Source organism: Sorex araneus, chromosome 1, assembly GCF_027595985.1.
Source record: "Sorex araneus isolate mSorAra2 chromosome 1, mSorAra2.pri, whole genome shotgun sequence".
In the NCBI taxonomy this organism is placed as follows: Eukaryota; Metazoa; Chordata; class Mammalia; order Eulipotyphla; family Soricidae; genus Sorex; species Sorex araneus.
This window is the reverse complement of record NC_073302.1, coordinates 74,752,137-74,769,851: the sequence shown is the minus strand read 5'-3', so window position 1 is coordinate 74,769,851 and position 17,715 is coordinate 74,752,137. Positions and strand designations below refer to the sequence as shown.

Here is a 17,715-nt window from a genome sequence, read left to right as displayed (position 1 = left end):
AGAAGATTCTAGGTCAGCTTTGCAAATCTTCCTGGAAGATCTTCAAAAGTTGCCTGTGGCAACTGCAGAGACCTCTTAGCACCCCCTCCACCCCGCCCCATAATCAGATAGCTTAGGACCCTGTGCTAAAGCCAAGAAAAAAGGAGGGAAGGTCCAGCTTCTTCCTGTGCACAAAAGGGCATGGCCTGGCCTGAGCCCTGGGTCCTGCAGCCTGTGGCACTGAGGAAACTTGTCAGGGTTCTTTTCTCTGAAAGCTCCAAGCAGGCCTTATTAGCACTTTACTCACACTCACCCAGTCCCACACACCCCCTTCCTCCTCATCCCCACCAACTCTCCTTTGCCCAGTTATTCAGTGCAATTGGTTTTGTTCCCTGGGCTCTGAAAGGCACATTCTCGGAATGGAAATGCTGCCTCAAGGACAGCATGGCCAGAGACTCCCAAGGCTGGGCTGGCAGCCCTCACAACCCCCCTGGGGAAATCCCACCCATCAGGAGCACCCGGGGGACAAGTGTTCTGAAGAGCTGTCAGTGTGGCCCTGAGCGGGTCCTTCTGCATGGACCCAGGAGGTCCTTACTGAGAGTCTCCAGCACGTACCGGCTGCTTTGTGTTAACTCCCATGTATAGTCGCGAAGGCTGCTGATCCCCCTGCTGTCACTTCTGGCCCCCACAGCACATTTTGAAAGTAACTCCATGGGGCCAGGAGACTGTGTTCTTGGCTGCACCCCAGAAAACTCACAGCAGGTTTCCTAAGAGGCCTCCCCCAGTGCTCCGTGGCAGTGTCAAGGATCAGGGATGGGGTGAACAAGCGAGGACTGCACCCACCTCCTCCAGCCCCTTGGGCTATTCATGACGCTTTCATTTTTCTCTTTTGGCTTTTGTGGAATTTCTTGTTGTTCCGTTTGTTCTGAGATGGCTGTGTTTTTCCTTCATCTTGAAAACACAAGACCAAACCCTCTGCTTCAAATCAGTCTCCTTGGCTTTCACATAGCCTGCGCTTCTCACTGGGTGCCTGTGTTGCTTCCTTCAGCTCCATGTGGACAGAACGAGACCCGGGAAGATGGTAAAATAATCCAGCTGCCTCCCTGCAAGACAGGGGCGTGGATCGTGCCAGCCATCATGGCCTGCTACCTTCTCGTGGCCAATATTTTGCTGGTCAACCTGCTCATTGCTGTCTTTAAGTAAGTGGAACCTTTCTAGGGGTGCTGGGGAACAGGTGGTGGGGACGGGGTGGGTGTGGTGCCCCACCTCACTCTCTGTGCTCTCCATTTCAGCAATACATTCTTTGAAGTCAAATCAATATCCAATCAAGTGTGGAAGTTTCAGAGGTATCAGCTCATCATGACTTTCCATGAAAGGCCGGTTCTGCCCCCACCTCTGATTATCTTCAGCCACATGACCATGATATTCCAGCACCTGTGCTGCCGCTGGAGGAAACATGAGAGCGACCCCGACGAGAGAGACTATGGCCTGAGTAAGAGCCCACTGACGGTGCAGAGCAGGAATCCCTCCTGCCTCCTGCAGCACTCTGTGGCCCCCGGTTCCCTCTGCTTTCTGCAGATGGTTCTGGAGATTTGGGGGCTGGGGTGAGAGTAGCAGAGGATGCTTTCATGAGAATTAGGACTGGAAAAAGATGATGATAGAGCATTCAGATATCTCCGTGATAGACTGAAATAGAGCATTCTTAGTCTAACATCTTTCTTTCTTTCTCTTCTCCTTTCCTTCCTTCTCTTCTTCCTTTCTTCCATCTTCCTTTAATTCATTCCTTTTCTCCCTTTCTTCCTTCATTCCTTTGTTCATCCATTCCTTCATTTCTCCCTCCTTCCAACCTTTCTTTCTCTTTCTTGCTCATTCTTTTCCTTTCTTTATTTTTCCTTCCTTCCTTCCATTCTTCCTTCTTTTCTTTTTCTTTCATTCTTCCTTTTCCTTTCTTCCTTCCCCTTCCTTCCTCCCTCCCTCCTTTCCTTTCTTCCTTTCTCCCTCCCTTCTTCCCTCCCTCCATCCTTCCCTCCTTCCCTCCCTCCCTCCTTCCCTCTCTTCCTCCCTCTCTCTCTCCTTCCCTCCCTCCCTCCCTCCCTTCTTTCCTCTCTTCCTCCCTCCCTCCCTCCCTCCCTTCCTTCCTTCTTTCCTTCCTTCCTTCCTTCCTTCCTTCCTTCCTTCCTTCCTTCCTTCCTTCCTTCCTTCCTTCCTTCCTTCCACTTCTGTGATACAGAGAGAAAGGTATATTTTAAGAGGTACTTACAGGATCCAAGGGTTCAAGGGCCACTCCCAGCAATACTCAGCCACTTGGGCTTTCATTTCAGTGCTGGGGCCCAAGGATACAGAGCTTCTCAGGCCCTGTGGTTCTGGGTACCACCAGGGCTACATTCAGAAATGGTCAGGAATCCATTTCGCGTCTGGGATGGAACTTCGGTCAGGCACATACTAGGCATACACCCTAACTGCTGCACTATGTTCCAGCCCCAGTCTTATATCTTTCTTAATTAGATGAAAACCAAACTCCCAGAGGTCTATTTAAATTCTCTTATAGTTTCTACATTTCTTAATATTGCAGAGACATCCCATGGCACACAGCTTTCATACTGATACACAGTGCTGCATGGGATAAATATACAGGTTGTTACCTAAGTTGACTTGCAAATGACTAGGTTTGACTTCCTATATTATTTCCAAACAGACCATTGTTTTAGGCTTGAACCATTTTTCCAAGAAGTTCTCCTCTGTACTTCATGACAAAACCAATTTTGCTTTCTATCACTTGCAGACAGAGGACTTTCTATCATCTGCCTTGTTTGGGAGGGGGAATGGGTGTCTTAAAGGAGGCTTTATTGGCCTCGGGAAGAAGTTCCTCATTGTATAGGATTGTCCTATACATTGCAGGAGATTTAGCACATCCAGCCTCCTTAGATTGTATACCAAGAGCTCCTGCAGATTCCTGAATGTCCTTTGGGTACCAGTCACAGCTGAGAACCACTGGGAATCTAACCCCATGTAAACAAGCAATTATATGGTACCCAGTGTGTCAGCAAGACCTCCTACACTAAATCTCCTAAACCAGAGCCTCAGATGCAGGCCTGATAATTACCTCACAGTGATAACTACTGTATCTAAAGTTTGACACTGAAGCCCTCTAATCAACTGCTTCTCTAAGTCTGCAGCTTTTTAGAACTTCCCTAACCTGGCAATCAACACTTGACTTCTTTCCAGATATTCATACTGGCAAGTTCTAGGCCCCTTTCCCTGACCTTAATTTACATAAGGAATGTCAGTAGGCGCCAAACAGCAGATGTCATTGCCTTGCCTTTCCTGCCCTCCCTCAAATCTCTCCTTTTTCCCCACAGAACTCTTCATAACTGATGATGAGCTTAAGAAAGTACATGATTTTGAAGAGCAATGCATAGAGGAATACTTTAGAGAGAAGGATGACCGATTCAACTCTTCCAATGACGAGAGGATACGGGTGACTTCAGAAAGGTGTGTTCTATGGGCATGTGTATGTGATGTTCTCTGCTGTGACATGTTTTCTCAATCATTCCATTTGCCTGGCCACAAAAAAGCTACTTGTGCTTATTTTTATTATTACTATTATTATTATTATTCAAGACATTGATGACCTTTTGACAGAACAGAACATTGCCTACAAATCAAATTTCCAGACTTGGAGATCCAGCACTTCTCTAGCAGACCGTAGCAGCCACCCTCTTAAACACAAGAGATGTTGAGTCCAGGACAGAACAAAAACAGGAAAGACTGACCAGATACAAACCAAGAGAGACCCAGCCCAGTTCAAGGTCTTCTCTCAGACTTAATGCTTAAACTACAGCCTGTAGCCTCTTCTCCCAAGGGTAAAATGATCCTGGTTTATGGGATCATTTTAAGGGTCATTTAAGGGTCTGGTTTATGTGGATGTTCATTACCTTCAGGATAAACAGGAGGAGGAATGTGAACTGAGTATAACAGATGTGTTTGGGGTTTATTTCTTTTTAATTGTTTTTTTTCCTTCTTAATAGGTAAGAAGTGCAATGATAAAAGCAGGTCTTTACCCTGACATATACTATTCTGTTTTTGTTTTTGGACCACACTTGGTGGTGGATTTACTCCTGACTCTGTGCTCAGGGATCACTTGTGTTGGGCTCAAGATACCATATGAGGTGCCAGGGATCCCACCTGGGTTGGCTGCATGCAAGGCAAATGCCCTACCCCACTGTTCTATTGTTTCAGCCCCATAACAACATGCTTTTAAAGAATTCTAAGGAACTGGAAGACCGTTCAAAGGATTAGTCTACATGCTTTATATATGGAAGCCTCTGGTTTACTCCCCAGCACTGCATGGTCTCCAATATCACACACTGTTTAACCACTGAGATCTGCTGGCTGTGGACAAAACACTAATCGATTAACTAATTATCTAATACCTAAAAACAGATGATTTTGTGAGCCAGCCGGCCTGTGAGGAAAATCTTAAAAGAGAAGGGTATCCTTCCAATGTAATGAATCTCGCACAAGCAAACAAACTTTACAACTTTGTTTTTCTCATTTTGCTGTAATATTCAAGACTTGGCATTTGGGAACTGTTGTTCTCAAGAATACCAGAGTGTTACAAAGCACTGGTGAATCTTTAAATTTTAAGTATTTGCAATATAAAGATGGTAGAAGCAAATTATAAATAGTAAGGGAGGATTGTGCACTAATGACTTTGGTTGATCTAACTCAGACATCTAGGATTTTATCTAGTTTTCATGAAATGAAATTTCATGAAATGACATTTTGTTTTGCTTCCCCCTTTCATGCATTATCTAGTGATTCTGCAAAAATTATATAAATGGCAATTTTCTGGCCCTTTATTCCTTTAAAGAATGCAGTCTAGATAAGTAGGTATAGATGCCTCATGCCTGTGAGTGATCATATCCATAGGTGCTCAGCTAATATTAATAAAGTTTGAAGCCAAGCACAGATTTTATACACATCTGTCATTACAAAGGAGAGCACTTTATGATTATATGATGTGAAGCAATTTTCTGGCAAACAAAAGAAAGGACCACAAATCTGAAGATCTTCTCATCCTGAGGCCTTGAAAAAGCTATTTATTAATCTCTATGCAGTTGTATGGCTTCCAGAAAATTGTGCTTGGTGGACACATTGCCCAGTGCTCAGAAGGATTCCAAAGGGCTGTGTGCAGGAGCTTTTAAAATGCTTTTGGAATTCAGAAATGTCAAGACCTAAAGTAAAGCAAGGTGGAAGAAGTATTGAGATAAAAGGAACACTGCTTCTCTGGGAAGGAGCATGAGAGGTGGGAATAGAAGATCCTGGAAACCTACTGTGAACCAATTGTGAGCCTTTTGTATTGAAACAAAAAGGAACTCTAAGGGCTATACCTGAGTCTTACTCCTTCATACCTGGGAACATTTGAAGGAATGGTCCTCTCTGTGCCCTTACAAAAATCCTACTCTCATACAGGGCAGCACATGGGAGCAAGCCCAGAAATCCAGGTCCAAGTGTCAGTCTACCCTCCTTGAAGCCAAGGTATTAGCTGACTGTCTAGAACCATGAAGGCCTCAGAACCAAGTGTAGATGCTAGAGACAGAACCCTAAATCAGGCCTAATTCTCCTCTTACTTTTCTCTATCATGGGTTTTATTTGGGGAAGGATTGTTTGAGGGTTTTTCTGATTTATTTTGTTTTGTGTTGTGGTAGTTTAGATTTGTTTTGAACTTAGAACAGAAAAGTAACATTTAAATATTAGTTTCTCTCTCATTTTTCTTTCTTTTTGGGCTATACCCAGCAGTGCTTAGGGGTTACTCCTTGCTCTGCACTCAGGAATTACTCCTGGCGGTGCATGGGGAACCATATAGGATTCTGGGGATTGAACCCAGGTCAATTGCGTGTAAGGCAATTGCCCACCCACTGTACTATTGCTTTGCCACCTAGAGTTGCTCTTTTCCTAATAGAAATACCCTGATTGAAAGTGTCCCTTCGATAAATTATAACTAGGACCTTGGGGGACTGGAGAAATAGCACAGAGGGTAGAGTACTTACCTTGCATGCAGTCAGACCAGATTCAATCAAAGTCAGCTCATATGCTCCCCCACACCCTGCCAGGAATGATCTCTGAGTGCTGAACCAGGAATAAGCCCTGAGCACCATGAGTGTTGTCCTATTCACACATACCCCAAAAAAAAACCAAAAAATAGTCCTTAATTTACATGAGCTGATTCAATATCTTTAAATTTCCTGTGAAATACTCTTTTTTGTTGAGTTAATTTGGTTTATTATTCTCTCATCTGAAGGACTCTTTAGATCCTGATTTTATTGTTCAGTGTATCACTTTTTCATCTTATTCTTCTTATGGCATTGCTTATTTGATAAACATCCCTACTTTGCCTTCCATATAACTCACCAAAGTTTCACCGACTTGATCGCAGTGAACCAGAACAGAATCAAGACGTTACACAACTCTAAAAGAATACCTTGTGTGCAAACCTTATCACACTATCTTAATATCACTCATTTGGTTAATCTTGCAATTCACATTTCTCCAGTTGGCTGAGTGTCAAACACCCTGCTAAAGTCAGTATATCCCATCAGAAATATTGTGAATCTGTGTCAATCTCACCCATGTAGTCTTCTCTTAATGCTACCATTTTTTAATTCTCAAAAAACAAGATTGGCTCAATTGCCTACTAACCCATTCTATGCTGCTACATAGATTTGATGCTTAACTCCCATAATTCCAACCATCCCAAAATCTATGAATATCAGGAAACTATATTTAGTCTAAAACTACCTTAGTCTTCTAGTGTTACTTTTTATTTCACACTGATTCTAAGGGCTTATCTATACTTTCTAGTGATTGCAACTCTAATTTCTTTTCTGAATTTTTTTTCTCATTTAAAGCAGAATTTGCAAATGGTGGCTCCAGGTCATCATGAGGTTTGCTAGGAAAGTGTGGGCTCACAGACATTTTTCAGATTTATGCCACATGCCTGCACACTGTAGTACTGAAGGACTGAAGGTGAAATGCTTCAATCTTAAAGGCTCTCTGTTTCACTAACTTCTTGGTTTGCATATTGACAGATGTGTAATTTTCCGAACCCTGGCTTAAAACTTCCAGATCATTCTCACCTGCAGTCCACATCAGCCTCCAAATGTCAGGCATCACTTACCAGAGGTCAGGCCCATTTACACTTAATCTTTCATGTATATTACTTTTAAATTTTGTTTGTTTATTTGTTTTTTGGGGTCACACCTGACTATATCAAATACACCACAGGTAGCTTGCCAGGCTCTGCCATGTGGGTGAGATACTCTCAGTAGCTTGCTGGACTCTCCAAGAGGGGCAGAGGAATCGAACCTGGGTCAGCCATGTGAAAGGCAAAAGCCCTACCACTGTGCTATCGCTCCTACTGGCCCAATTTTTTTTTAATTAAGAGGAACTTAATTAGAGTGCTAGCTCCTACATGGGGCCAGAACATATAGTACAGGGATTAAGGCACATTCCTTGTAAGTAGCTGACCCCAGTTCAGGCCCCAGCACCATCTGGTCCCAGACATTGTTGGTTCAGCCTCGGAGCCCTGAACTCCACTGGGGTACTCCCAAGTAATCCCAGGCACTTCACATTCATACTGAACCACTGTTATATTTGGCTGAAAATCACCAGGAGTGGCCTGCTTGGGAGACCCCAAAATAACAACAAATAAAGCTCTTACACCATAACCCTTTCAATTACATCCATAACCAAAAGATCTTATCATTCAATGATCTAATGATGAGGTAGTTAAACACATGCAGAAAATGGAGATGAAAATGGAGAAAAAGTTCATTCCCCTTCCCTTCCCTGTTGCTACTGTCCAATACCCAGGCTCCCACACTTACCTCTCAGAGCCACACACTTCGCTCAAACATGTGCTCACTAGTGGTCTCAGTCGGGTTATGACTGTTTTACATCTTTTAACTGTTCTTGCCAAAGTTCACATATTTGCGTTTCTGTGATCACACACCTGCCTGGGTACCAAAACTCACGTATCCATTTTGATACTGGGGGTCTGAGACTGCAGATCCATCGAAACAACACTCAGTGTATGTGGACAGCACCAGACATTGAACTTGTGACCCCACACTGGCAAAGCAAGTCTTTTGAACCACTGAGTTATTTCATAAGCTCACTAGCTTCTTTTCTTATTTTTTAGGAGGGAGATCTGGGCCACATCCAGAGGTGCTCAATGGTTATTCCTTGCTCTGCACTCAGGAATTACTCCTAACAGGGCTCAGGGGGCCATCTGGGATGCTGGGCACCATATCCAAGTCAGTTGCATACAAGGCAAATGCCCTACCTGCTATACTATTGCTCCAGCCCTTTTCTTTTAAAGTCAAGTATTAAGGGTTGGAGGGGTCTTGGGTGGCAGTTTCCTGGGTCTGCTCCTAGCTCAGTTCATAAGGGTAACTCCTAGTGGTTCTTGGAGCACCAAACAAGTGGTTTGATATTTGGTGCCAATAATCAAACCCAGGGCCTCATACATGCAAGGCAAGTGCTCTGTCCCTGAGCCATCTCTGGCCTAAAAATTTAAGTCTCACATGCCTATGCATTTATGAATCCATGAAAGAGTTAAAATTCCACAAAGACGGCTCCTTGACCCTGTTCTAACAGTTCTTCCCCTGGTTCAATTCTCAGCCATGCTTCTTTTCCTGAGCTCTGGACATTGCCACATTTTTGCTTTATTCGAGTATTTTCATTCCTCCTAGGGCCTCTTCTTCTCTCCTTCCACCCCTATGGGGTCCTAAAACTTAGAGTCAAGTTCACTGCTCACAGTCTCTGGTGTTGCCTCTTGCTGGCACTTGGCTCTGCTTCTTGCCTGATCATTTTCTCTGCAGTGTTGGGGCCTGGAGCTCAAGACAGGTGGGATGGGATGCAGGGAAGGAGATAGTCACAATGCAGGGAGCTATTTCCTATTGTTCAGGCCAATCATTACACGCAGTTGTCCTTAGAAGAGAAGACTCAGCTCTTTCCACATCACCCTGTGTACACTAGATTCCAGGAAAGGACAGGAGAAAAAATGCATGCTGCCTTTTGGTATTCTGCCAACACTAAAAACTCAGGAAACATAGAACCTGAAATCTACAAAAAGGAAAAGTCTCCTTCTACAAAAACTCCTGGTCTTTCTTGTTCCTGACTTGAATGAAGTATTTTATCCATTTACTTTTGGCATTTGTGATCGTCGTGACTTTTGGCATTGCCATAAATGAAATCACAATACTTACAAAATCAAACTCCATAGGTTAGATGGGAAAGAAAGAAACAAAGTGAGGAAGGAAGGGAGGAAGGAAGGAAGGAAGGAAGGAAGGAAGGAAGGAAGGAAGGAAGGAAGGAAGGAAGGAAGGAAGGAAGGAAGGAAGGAAGGAAAGAAGGCATAGTAAGCTCTAAGATACACAAATTTGATTTGTGTTTGGGCCACACCAGGCTATGCTCAGGACTTATTTCTGGCTCTAGTGCTCAGGTGGGGACTACATGAGATGCCTGGGAATCAAACCATGGTGGGATGAGTTCAAGACAAGCAAAATATATAAACTTATTATTACAGGTAACTTGTTTCCTGAAATGTTAATACCACAAAACTACATGAAAATGATATGATTTATATTTTCCTTCAGAGCTGGCTGACTAGGCTTGCCCAGGTAGAGAATAGCTCACTTTACAAGTTGTTGTATGTTTTAGCACTAAGCTTGGAGGGCAGGATGAAGCTGGACCCTGGGAGGTGCTGGGTGGATGATGGGGCAGGAGGAATAAGCAAAAGAGAAAGTATTTCCAAATCAAGGTTCTACTGAAAGCATTCCAGATTCCTGGGTGGGGTGAAGGGAAGTTCAAGAGTGAAAGGAAGCTTGGGGGTGAAAGAGCAGAATGGGTGGAGAAGGTGGGATTGATGCTGAGAGGCAGAAATGTATCTCCAAAACTCACACAACCCCTGGCCAGCAGAGGAGCAAACTTCCTTAAGAACCAACAGAGCCCTCTGAGTGGGGAGACCCACTGGCCATTCGTGCCTTCTGGCACTGGAATATGTGTCTTTATAGAGAGGCTGTGACTATGGTCACAGCAACTGTGGAAAAGGGGCGGGGCTGAGCTCTAAGCTCAGCTGTTCTTTATGAAGCACATCCTGCACATGCAGGCTCATTCTGGAATTGAGGATGCTTAGGAAACAGAATGGAGAATACCTTCCCCTGCTCTAGAAAAGTTGCAAATGAATCTCACTTAGAACTTCCCCAAATTTTGTCCTTGAGGATTTACAAGTGGAATTTTGAATTTAAAACCATAACTTGGCTTTAGTTTATCCTTTCTAAGTTGTGCATGCCCAAATACGGGACAATTTTATTTTTAAAAAGTAATCTCTGTCTTTAAATAAGGGGCAGGCAACCTAGATTACATCATTGAAATCAAGTTTCTAGCAGTGATTGACTGAATGAACACTCACTCACACTGGCAAGTATTGGTGTAACAATAGAGATAGAAGCAATAATATGAGATATACCACACCCTTGAGACTATCCAACAGCCAGAGAAATGGCACAGGGGTTACCCTGTTCAATTCTGGGCACCATATATAGAGTCATCCTGGAGCACAGAGCCGGGAGTGAGCCCTGAGCACCACTAGGTGTGAACCAGAAGCAAAACAAAACAAAATTCCAGTGAGAAGGGTCAACGCATCTAGAAACAGCTGTGTACAAGGCATCAGTGATAAGCTGGTGGGAAAGACAGAGAAAGCGAAGAATAATTTACTCCTTGATGCTGCAGACCTTACCACCAACAACTTTATGTAATCCTAGCTAAATTTCTTGTTGTTTATTTTTCCTGTATTAATAAAAGAATTGGGCTAGATCAATAGTAGGACCTGATTTTGGAGACATCAAATTCTAAAAAGATTATTATGAATAACAAAAAAATCTACAGAAATGCAGAATACAAATAACTCCAGCCATAAAATACATTTTTCTGTTATCAGATAGCTACCTTCTGAAATCCTGAGATCAAAATTCAACACTTTCCTTTAATAGGGCCAACTTACTTAGGTCATTAAAGCTTGCACCAACCTACAGTTAAATCTGGGAGCAGATAAGGGAGTTGAAAGGGTGATACTTAGGTCCTACCATATTTCACTAGGGATTATGAAACTTGCCCATTGAACACGGTTTTTCACTGAGACCAGAGAGATAGTACAGAGGATAAGGCGCTTGCCTTGAACGTGGCTGACCCCAGTTAGAGCACCTAAGCTACTCCAAGAGTGATTCCCAAGTACAGAGCCAGGAGTAAGCCCTGAGCACCGCCCACTGAGCACTGCCACGTGTGGTCCAAACTGCCCCACAGCTCTGCATCAAAATACAGAGTTTTGCTTAGGAAAGGAGCTGTAGGGTTGCAAGGGTAGGGTTTTGCCTTGAAAGGAGATTGATAGTTTGAAGCCACTGGATTTGGTAGCCTTGAAAACTTCCTGCAACAGGGAAAGATTTGGATTTGAGAAAGATGCGGTGATTCTGGCTTCACTGCAGCCCTTTCTCGCAGCAGCCCGTAGGTGCTGGATGCCTCCCGCATGTCCTTACAGTGCTCCTGCACAACAGTGGCCCGAAGTGACCCTCCCTTTCTCACACGCAGGGTGGAGAACATGTCCATGCGGCTGGAGGAGGTGAACGAGAGAGAGCACTGCATGAAGGCGTCGCTGCAGACCGTGGACATCCGCCTGGCTCAGCTTGAGGACCTCATCGGGCGCATGGCCACCGCCCTGGAGCGCCTGACCGGTCTGGAGCGGGCCGAGTCCAACAAAATTCGCTCACGGACCTCCTCGGACTGCACAGACGCAGCCTACATCGTTCGCCAGAGCAGTTTCAACAGCCAGGAGGGCAACACCTTCAAGCTCCAAGAGAGTATCGACCCTGCAGGTGAGGAGACCTTGTCCCCAACTTCTCCCACCCTAATGCCCCGTATGCGAAGCCATTCCTTTTATTCGGTCAATGTGAAAGACAAAGGTGGTGTAGACAAGTTGGAGAGTCTGTTTAAAGAGAGGTCCCTGAGCCTGCACCGGGCGACTAGTTCCCACTCGGTAGCGAAGGAACCCAAAGCACCCGCCGCCCCGGCCAACACCCTGGCCATTGTCCCCGATTCCCGGAGGCCGTCTTCGTGCATCGACATCTACGTCTCAGCCATGGACGAGCTCCAAAGTGACATGGACCCGCTGGACCCGTCTATGAACATCCTGGGGCTGGGCGAGCCAAGTTTCTGCAGCCCGCTGGCCTCGGCGGCCCCCTCCAGCAGTGCCTATGCCACCCTGGCCCCCAGCGACCGACCTCCGAGCCGCAGCCTCGACTGCGAGGACATCACCTCCCTGGACACCAGATCCTTCTCTTCGGACTATGCCCACCTCCCAGAGGGTCACAACCCCTGGGACGCAGAGCCCCCCCTGTACCACACCATCGAGCGCTCCAAGAGCAGCCGCTACCTGGCCGCCGCGCCCTTCCTGCTGGAAGAAGCCCCCATCGTGAAGTCGCACAGCTTCATGTTCTCCCCGTCGAGGAGCTACTACACCAACTTCGGGGTGCCGGTGAAGACGGCGGAATACACGAGCATCACGGACTGTATCGACACGCGCTGCGTCCACGCCCCGCAGGCCATCGCTGACCGCACCGCCTTCCTCGGGGGGCTGGGGGGCAAAGCGGAGGACGCGTCGTGCTGCCACCCCGAGCGAGAGGCGGAGCTGAGCCACCCCAGCTCCGACAGCGATGAGAACGAGCCCAAAGGCCCTAGAGGCCCGCCCGAGGGGCCCCTGCAGGACCCCGACGATGCCCAGCGCAGTGCCCTGGCCAACAACATCACCGTGCCCAAGATCGAGCGCGCCAACAGCTACTCCGCCGAGGAGCCCAGCGCGTCCTACGCGCACACCAGGAAGAGCTTCTCCATCAGCGACAGACTCGACCGGCCGCGGAACACGACCAGTCTGCGAAACCCCTTCCAGAGAAGTAAGTCCTCCAAGCCAGAAGGCCGAGGGGACAGCCTGTCCATGCGGAGACTGTCCAGAACGTCCGCTTTCCACAGCTTTGAAAGCAAGCACAACTAAAACCTGCTTGGTGCGCAGTGCAGAAAGGCTCCAGAATCCAGCCACCTCCGCCCCACATTCACACCCCCTAATTCCTCCTGATCGCCACCATTTCCCCCTCCCTGGCAACATAACCTGCTTCATTCTTAGTTGAGCAAACCAAGCAATGCCTTGAAAGGTGACTTCTGGGCCAGCGATCAAGAAAATTTTTGATCTGACCCAGTGCCTAACGCAGGGGGATATAAGGCATGTTCGCTTTTGATGGGCAGGGAGGGGAGAGAGGGAGAAGAAGGGTAAAGAGATGAATGTGCATCGCTAGGCGCTTCAGAAAGCTGTGCTCTGGGAATCACGGGGCTTCAACATGCTCCATGCCAGGAGGCATTTTTGCATTTCGAATGGTAACCAAGAGTTTTAGGAGGCAGGGCTAAATTGCAAAATAAAATAAAATAAAGTAGCCAGTTTACAAATGAGATATTCTAAACTTCCATTCTGTTTTCTTTTCACATTGGCTCCATCACTGGTGACTGATGAAGAGCATCCTTTTTATTCAGTATAAGCCGGCAGCAAGCAGTTCTACCTAACGTCTTACATCCTTCTCATGCCAACACTTCTGTAATTGATCATTATAAAGAAAACACCAGGTAACAGTCCTAGTTCACCTGTCTTATATATTCACTTCTGGTGCCACAACTGTTTTCTCTCTTTTGAAGAAAATGATGGAAAAGAAATGCCTTTTTTTTATTGCAATCAAAATGAAAGAAGAATTCATGTTTTTAAAAAAAAAGTCTAGTGGTTAATTATATACAGGGGGCATCCAAGTATAATTAAGCAAGTTCAAGATGAATGTAATTAAATAATTTTATATTTTGAATTTTATTTTGTATCTCACCTTCCATTGATGCACTTATTCACTGTATATGTGATAGTAAACTTAAATTTAAAAAAAAACAGGCAGAACTCACCTTGAATTGCCATATGGGATATAGTTCTATTCTCACCCTCCATGTCATGTTATTCTGTTGTGTAACCTTCATCATTTGCATGAATCCACCATGTCTTCTGAGCCTCTGCAAGATGTAACTGCCAATTTTTCATACCACTCATCACATGACCATTTTGTATGTGAATCTCCGGTTACATGTGGATATTTTCATACTTAAGAGTTTTGCCATTTAATCTGGGCTCTCTATCAGTTGAATTGGAATTTTTCAAGGGCTGGTGTCTTTTTTATGGATGTTCCAAAGTTATTTTTAAGGAAGTTTCACAATCATAAATAACTTTAGAATTGACTGGGCATGGGGTAACAACCCAAAGCCATTAGCTGCTGATATGCCATGAATATTTTTCTTATACATGGAGCTATAGAAAAGATACATTATAATAAAGTAGAGAGCAAATAAACCATAGAAAGAGTTCTATAGTATACACCACATATATAAATGAATATGCATTTACACAGAGAGACATGTTAATGTATAGTATATAAACAGATACAGAGGCTTAGACTTTTCTATCATCTTGAGATGTAACAAGAAATTTTTAATATCTAACGGGTTCCACTGGAAGAGTTCATGATAATATCTGGAAAATGTTGAAATTAGTTTTTTAATCCCCATGATTCAGGAATTAACTTTCCTAACCAAACTAGCATTGCCAAAATGACTCTATGTACCTACCCTCTGCCTTTTTGAGAAGGCTGGGGTGGGGGGGTCATTCAAGAAAACACTTGCTATCTAATCTCATTTAGTTTTATTTCTCTTGCATAAAATGATTCCACCATGTTCAATCTGATAGATTGTGCAATTTTAACCAGAAAAAAATTATAGGTACTAGAATATAGGCACATGCTTCTAGATCAGGACCTAGCGTTTGAATAATCTGCTGAGAGAAACCTTGATGCCCAAACCTTGGCATTTCTAATGCAATCACTGTGATTTAAAACTGAAGAACATCTTTTGAAAAATGTCTTTATGTTCCAGCTCCAAATGTGGTCCTTTTGTTTAGTTGTACTTATGAACTTCAAACTTCCTCACTACATGAAACCAAGTAAATTCAAGGACAAATACCCTAGCTTCTACCTACTTAAAAAAAATCATTCTAACAAGATTTTCAGGTGTAGAAATAGTGATGAGGCCACATATAAAGAAGAAAGAAGTCCTTTTTTAACTCAGAGATGCTTCAGTAAACCAGAGACAAGCAACTCAGTCCCTCATATATAATTTCTCTAGAAATATTTGTTTTTATTGGACACCCCACCACCACACATACATTAACTATTTCTCCTCAGCTAATGTATATTCAGTCTAAGAATAATTCCATTGCCCTTCAACTTCCTTAAGTCACCAATCTCTATAAGAATCTGATGAAAGTTCTGGGTCTTCCTGGAAAACAATATACATACATTTCAAGTTGCAATATAGACCTAAAGGGGTTATGTACCCCTAGATCTATGGTGACGGAGTAAGGAAGAAGAGCCATGTTACTGCACAATCAATAGAGTTGTAACGGGCACTTTATTTGAGACCATTTCTCTGTGATTCTCAGGAAGGCTTCGTCTTAGCAGCAGTTTCAACTGAAATTTTTGTTAGTTCTGTTCCTGAGGTTAGATTTTGCTAGTTTGATGTACATACACCCTCACATTTGGTTGATTCTAAGTATGAACACACTTACAAAGTCGGCAAGCTCTCTGAGTCCATGGGGGAATCCAAGAAGGAGATGAAACCATAATTCTTTGACCACAGAAAAGGACATCATGGCACCTCCATGGCCTCATTCTGGAACAGATTGCAAGTGGGGGAAAGAAATGATGAACTCAAGTGTTTCCATTCATCATCATTTCTGGAGAGAACAGATCAAGACCTGGCACACAAAGCACTTAACAGTCCTGACCTTGTGACTATCTGGTTCTTTTCTTGTGCATGAAAATGAAGTTTAAACATCTCTTGTGAAGTGTGTGATATATAGAAGCCAAATTTAAATGATTAAACATGACCTGTGTAACTTTCATGAGCCATTTATCTTTCCTGTGCACATACATGTGTGTTACGTTTTATTCCATTTCTTTCCATTTGGGCGTTTTCTGCATATCAATGTGGCATTGATTCTGTGGCCTTGTAAAGTCAGCTTATGTTCAGCTCAATTATTCCACCATGTCCCTGATCGAGGGGACGTTAATTACCTGTCTCTGTGAATTAAACAGCTCGTGAGCAGCAATTTATTGAGGAACATAAATAAAATCATAGGGAGCTGAAGGAAGTAATAGCTTTAGTTTAATCATCTTAGGGGCCAATTTTTATATACTACCATATGTAATGATTTGTTCTAAATTGCTTGTTCCTTTTAGAAAAAAATGAAAGATGTTTTATGAAAATGACCATGGAAATGTCCTGATTAATTAACATACTTTATATTTATAAACCCTTTCCCCGATAGATTTGAATGAGAAGCTGGAAAGCTTGAGCACAATTGTCATGGCAGTTTGTATAGTTCTCCAAGCCAAAAGGTGTATTTGTGAATGCATTGATAATACAGCACTTTATAGAAATGGATTTATTTTTAAGTCTATGCTTCTAGATCTAGGATATTATTTAGCACTTTGAAAGTCCCCCCTCCTTTAAAATTATATAAGGGTAATCAAATGGGAAAAATGTATTTGTAAAAACATAAAATGTGTTTCTGCTGAATGTTTCAAGTGCATTCTAAAGATGGTTTCCATAGATAATATTATGGTAGATAACTGGATAGTACATTTATTCTACTTTATGAGTCCATACAGTCTAATCTTCCTGAATGTGAATGTTGGACTGTTTAACTTCTTTCATCATGATAAATAATATCCAGTCATCCATCATGCTATCTATAGGCTATACCATTCAATATGTTGAACAATGCCATATGATAAAACACATGTAAACATATATGTAACTGGTTTTAACCCAGCATAGTTGTAGCATGTGGTTATATTAATGAACGTTACAGGACAGCTTTATAATCATTACAAATCTGTAACATTCAATAAAGAAGCACATGTTGCAAGGATTAATTATGTTCTCAACTCCATGTTATTTAGCTTTCTTGTAAAATGAGTGTTTTGTTTCTGATCTCTTTTAAGTTTTTCACATCCCTGTAGACCACTGTAAAATATTTGTATAGGCTGATGTACATTCTCTAACCAGCCCTGCAAACTGTGGTAGGCAAGTTGTGATTTTGTGAACGATAGCCTGGAATATTATGCAAAAAGACTAATGACAAATGAACTTCAAATATGAACTCCAGTTGAATTAGCTGTTTGTTTACATCTGCTGACCCAATGCAGGAGTGTACAATATTTTATAAATATGTTCATTTAGTAACACTAATATGTTCATTTCTGGATAAAGTGATGCTAATGTGTAAGTGGTTATATACTTGTTCCAAATATTGCATTCTAACTCACTATTCTTTAACAATATCAATGTGACTTAAGTGAAGTAATCCCTCTCCAAATCCAGTCTTAATTTTGTGGCAACAAAATGCATGCACAGCTATATGCATTTGTTTTGATTTTTTAAAAGGCATTCAACATTTTACTATTGCCTGCTTTGACACTTAAACCAGTTAGGAACTCACTCAAATTATTGGACTTCTTACACTGTTTGGGGATTATGTTCAGT

General features: G+C 43.3%; 1 protein-coding gene across 1 annotated transcript in view; it reads left to right on the top strand.

Moving 5' to 3' along the window:
• Window positions 1-13,217, top strand: part of TRPM3 (transient receptor potential cation channel subfamily M member 3) — a 608,677-nt gene extending 595,460 nt beyond the window's left edge. The window contains 4 exon segments of the mRNA XM_012932570.2: window positions 1,028-1,178; window positions 1,272-1,471; window positions 3,339-3,471; window positions 11,629-13,217. Of these exon segments, the coding sequence (XP_012788024.2) occupies window positions 1,028-1,178; window positions 1,272-1,471; window positions 3,339-3,471; window positions 11,629-13,084 (1,940 nt within the window). The 3' untranslated portion in view covers window positions 13,085-13,217.
• Window positions 13,218-17,715: the final 4,498 nt, after the last annotated feature.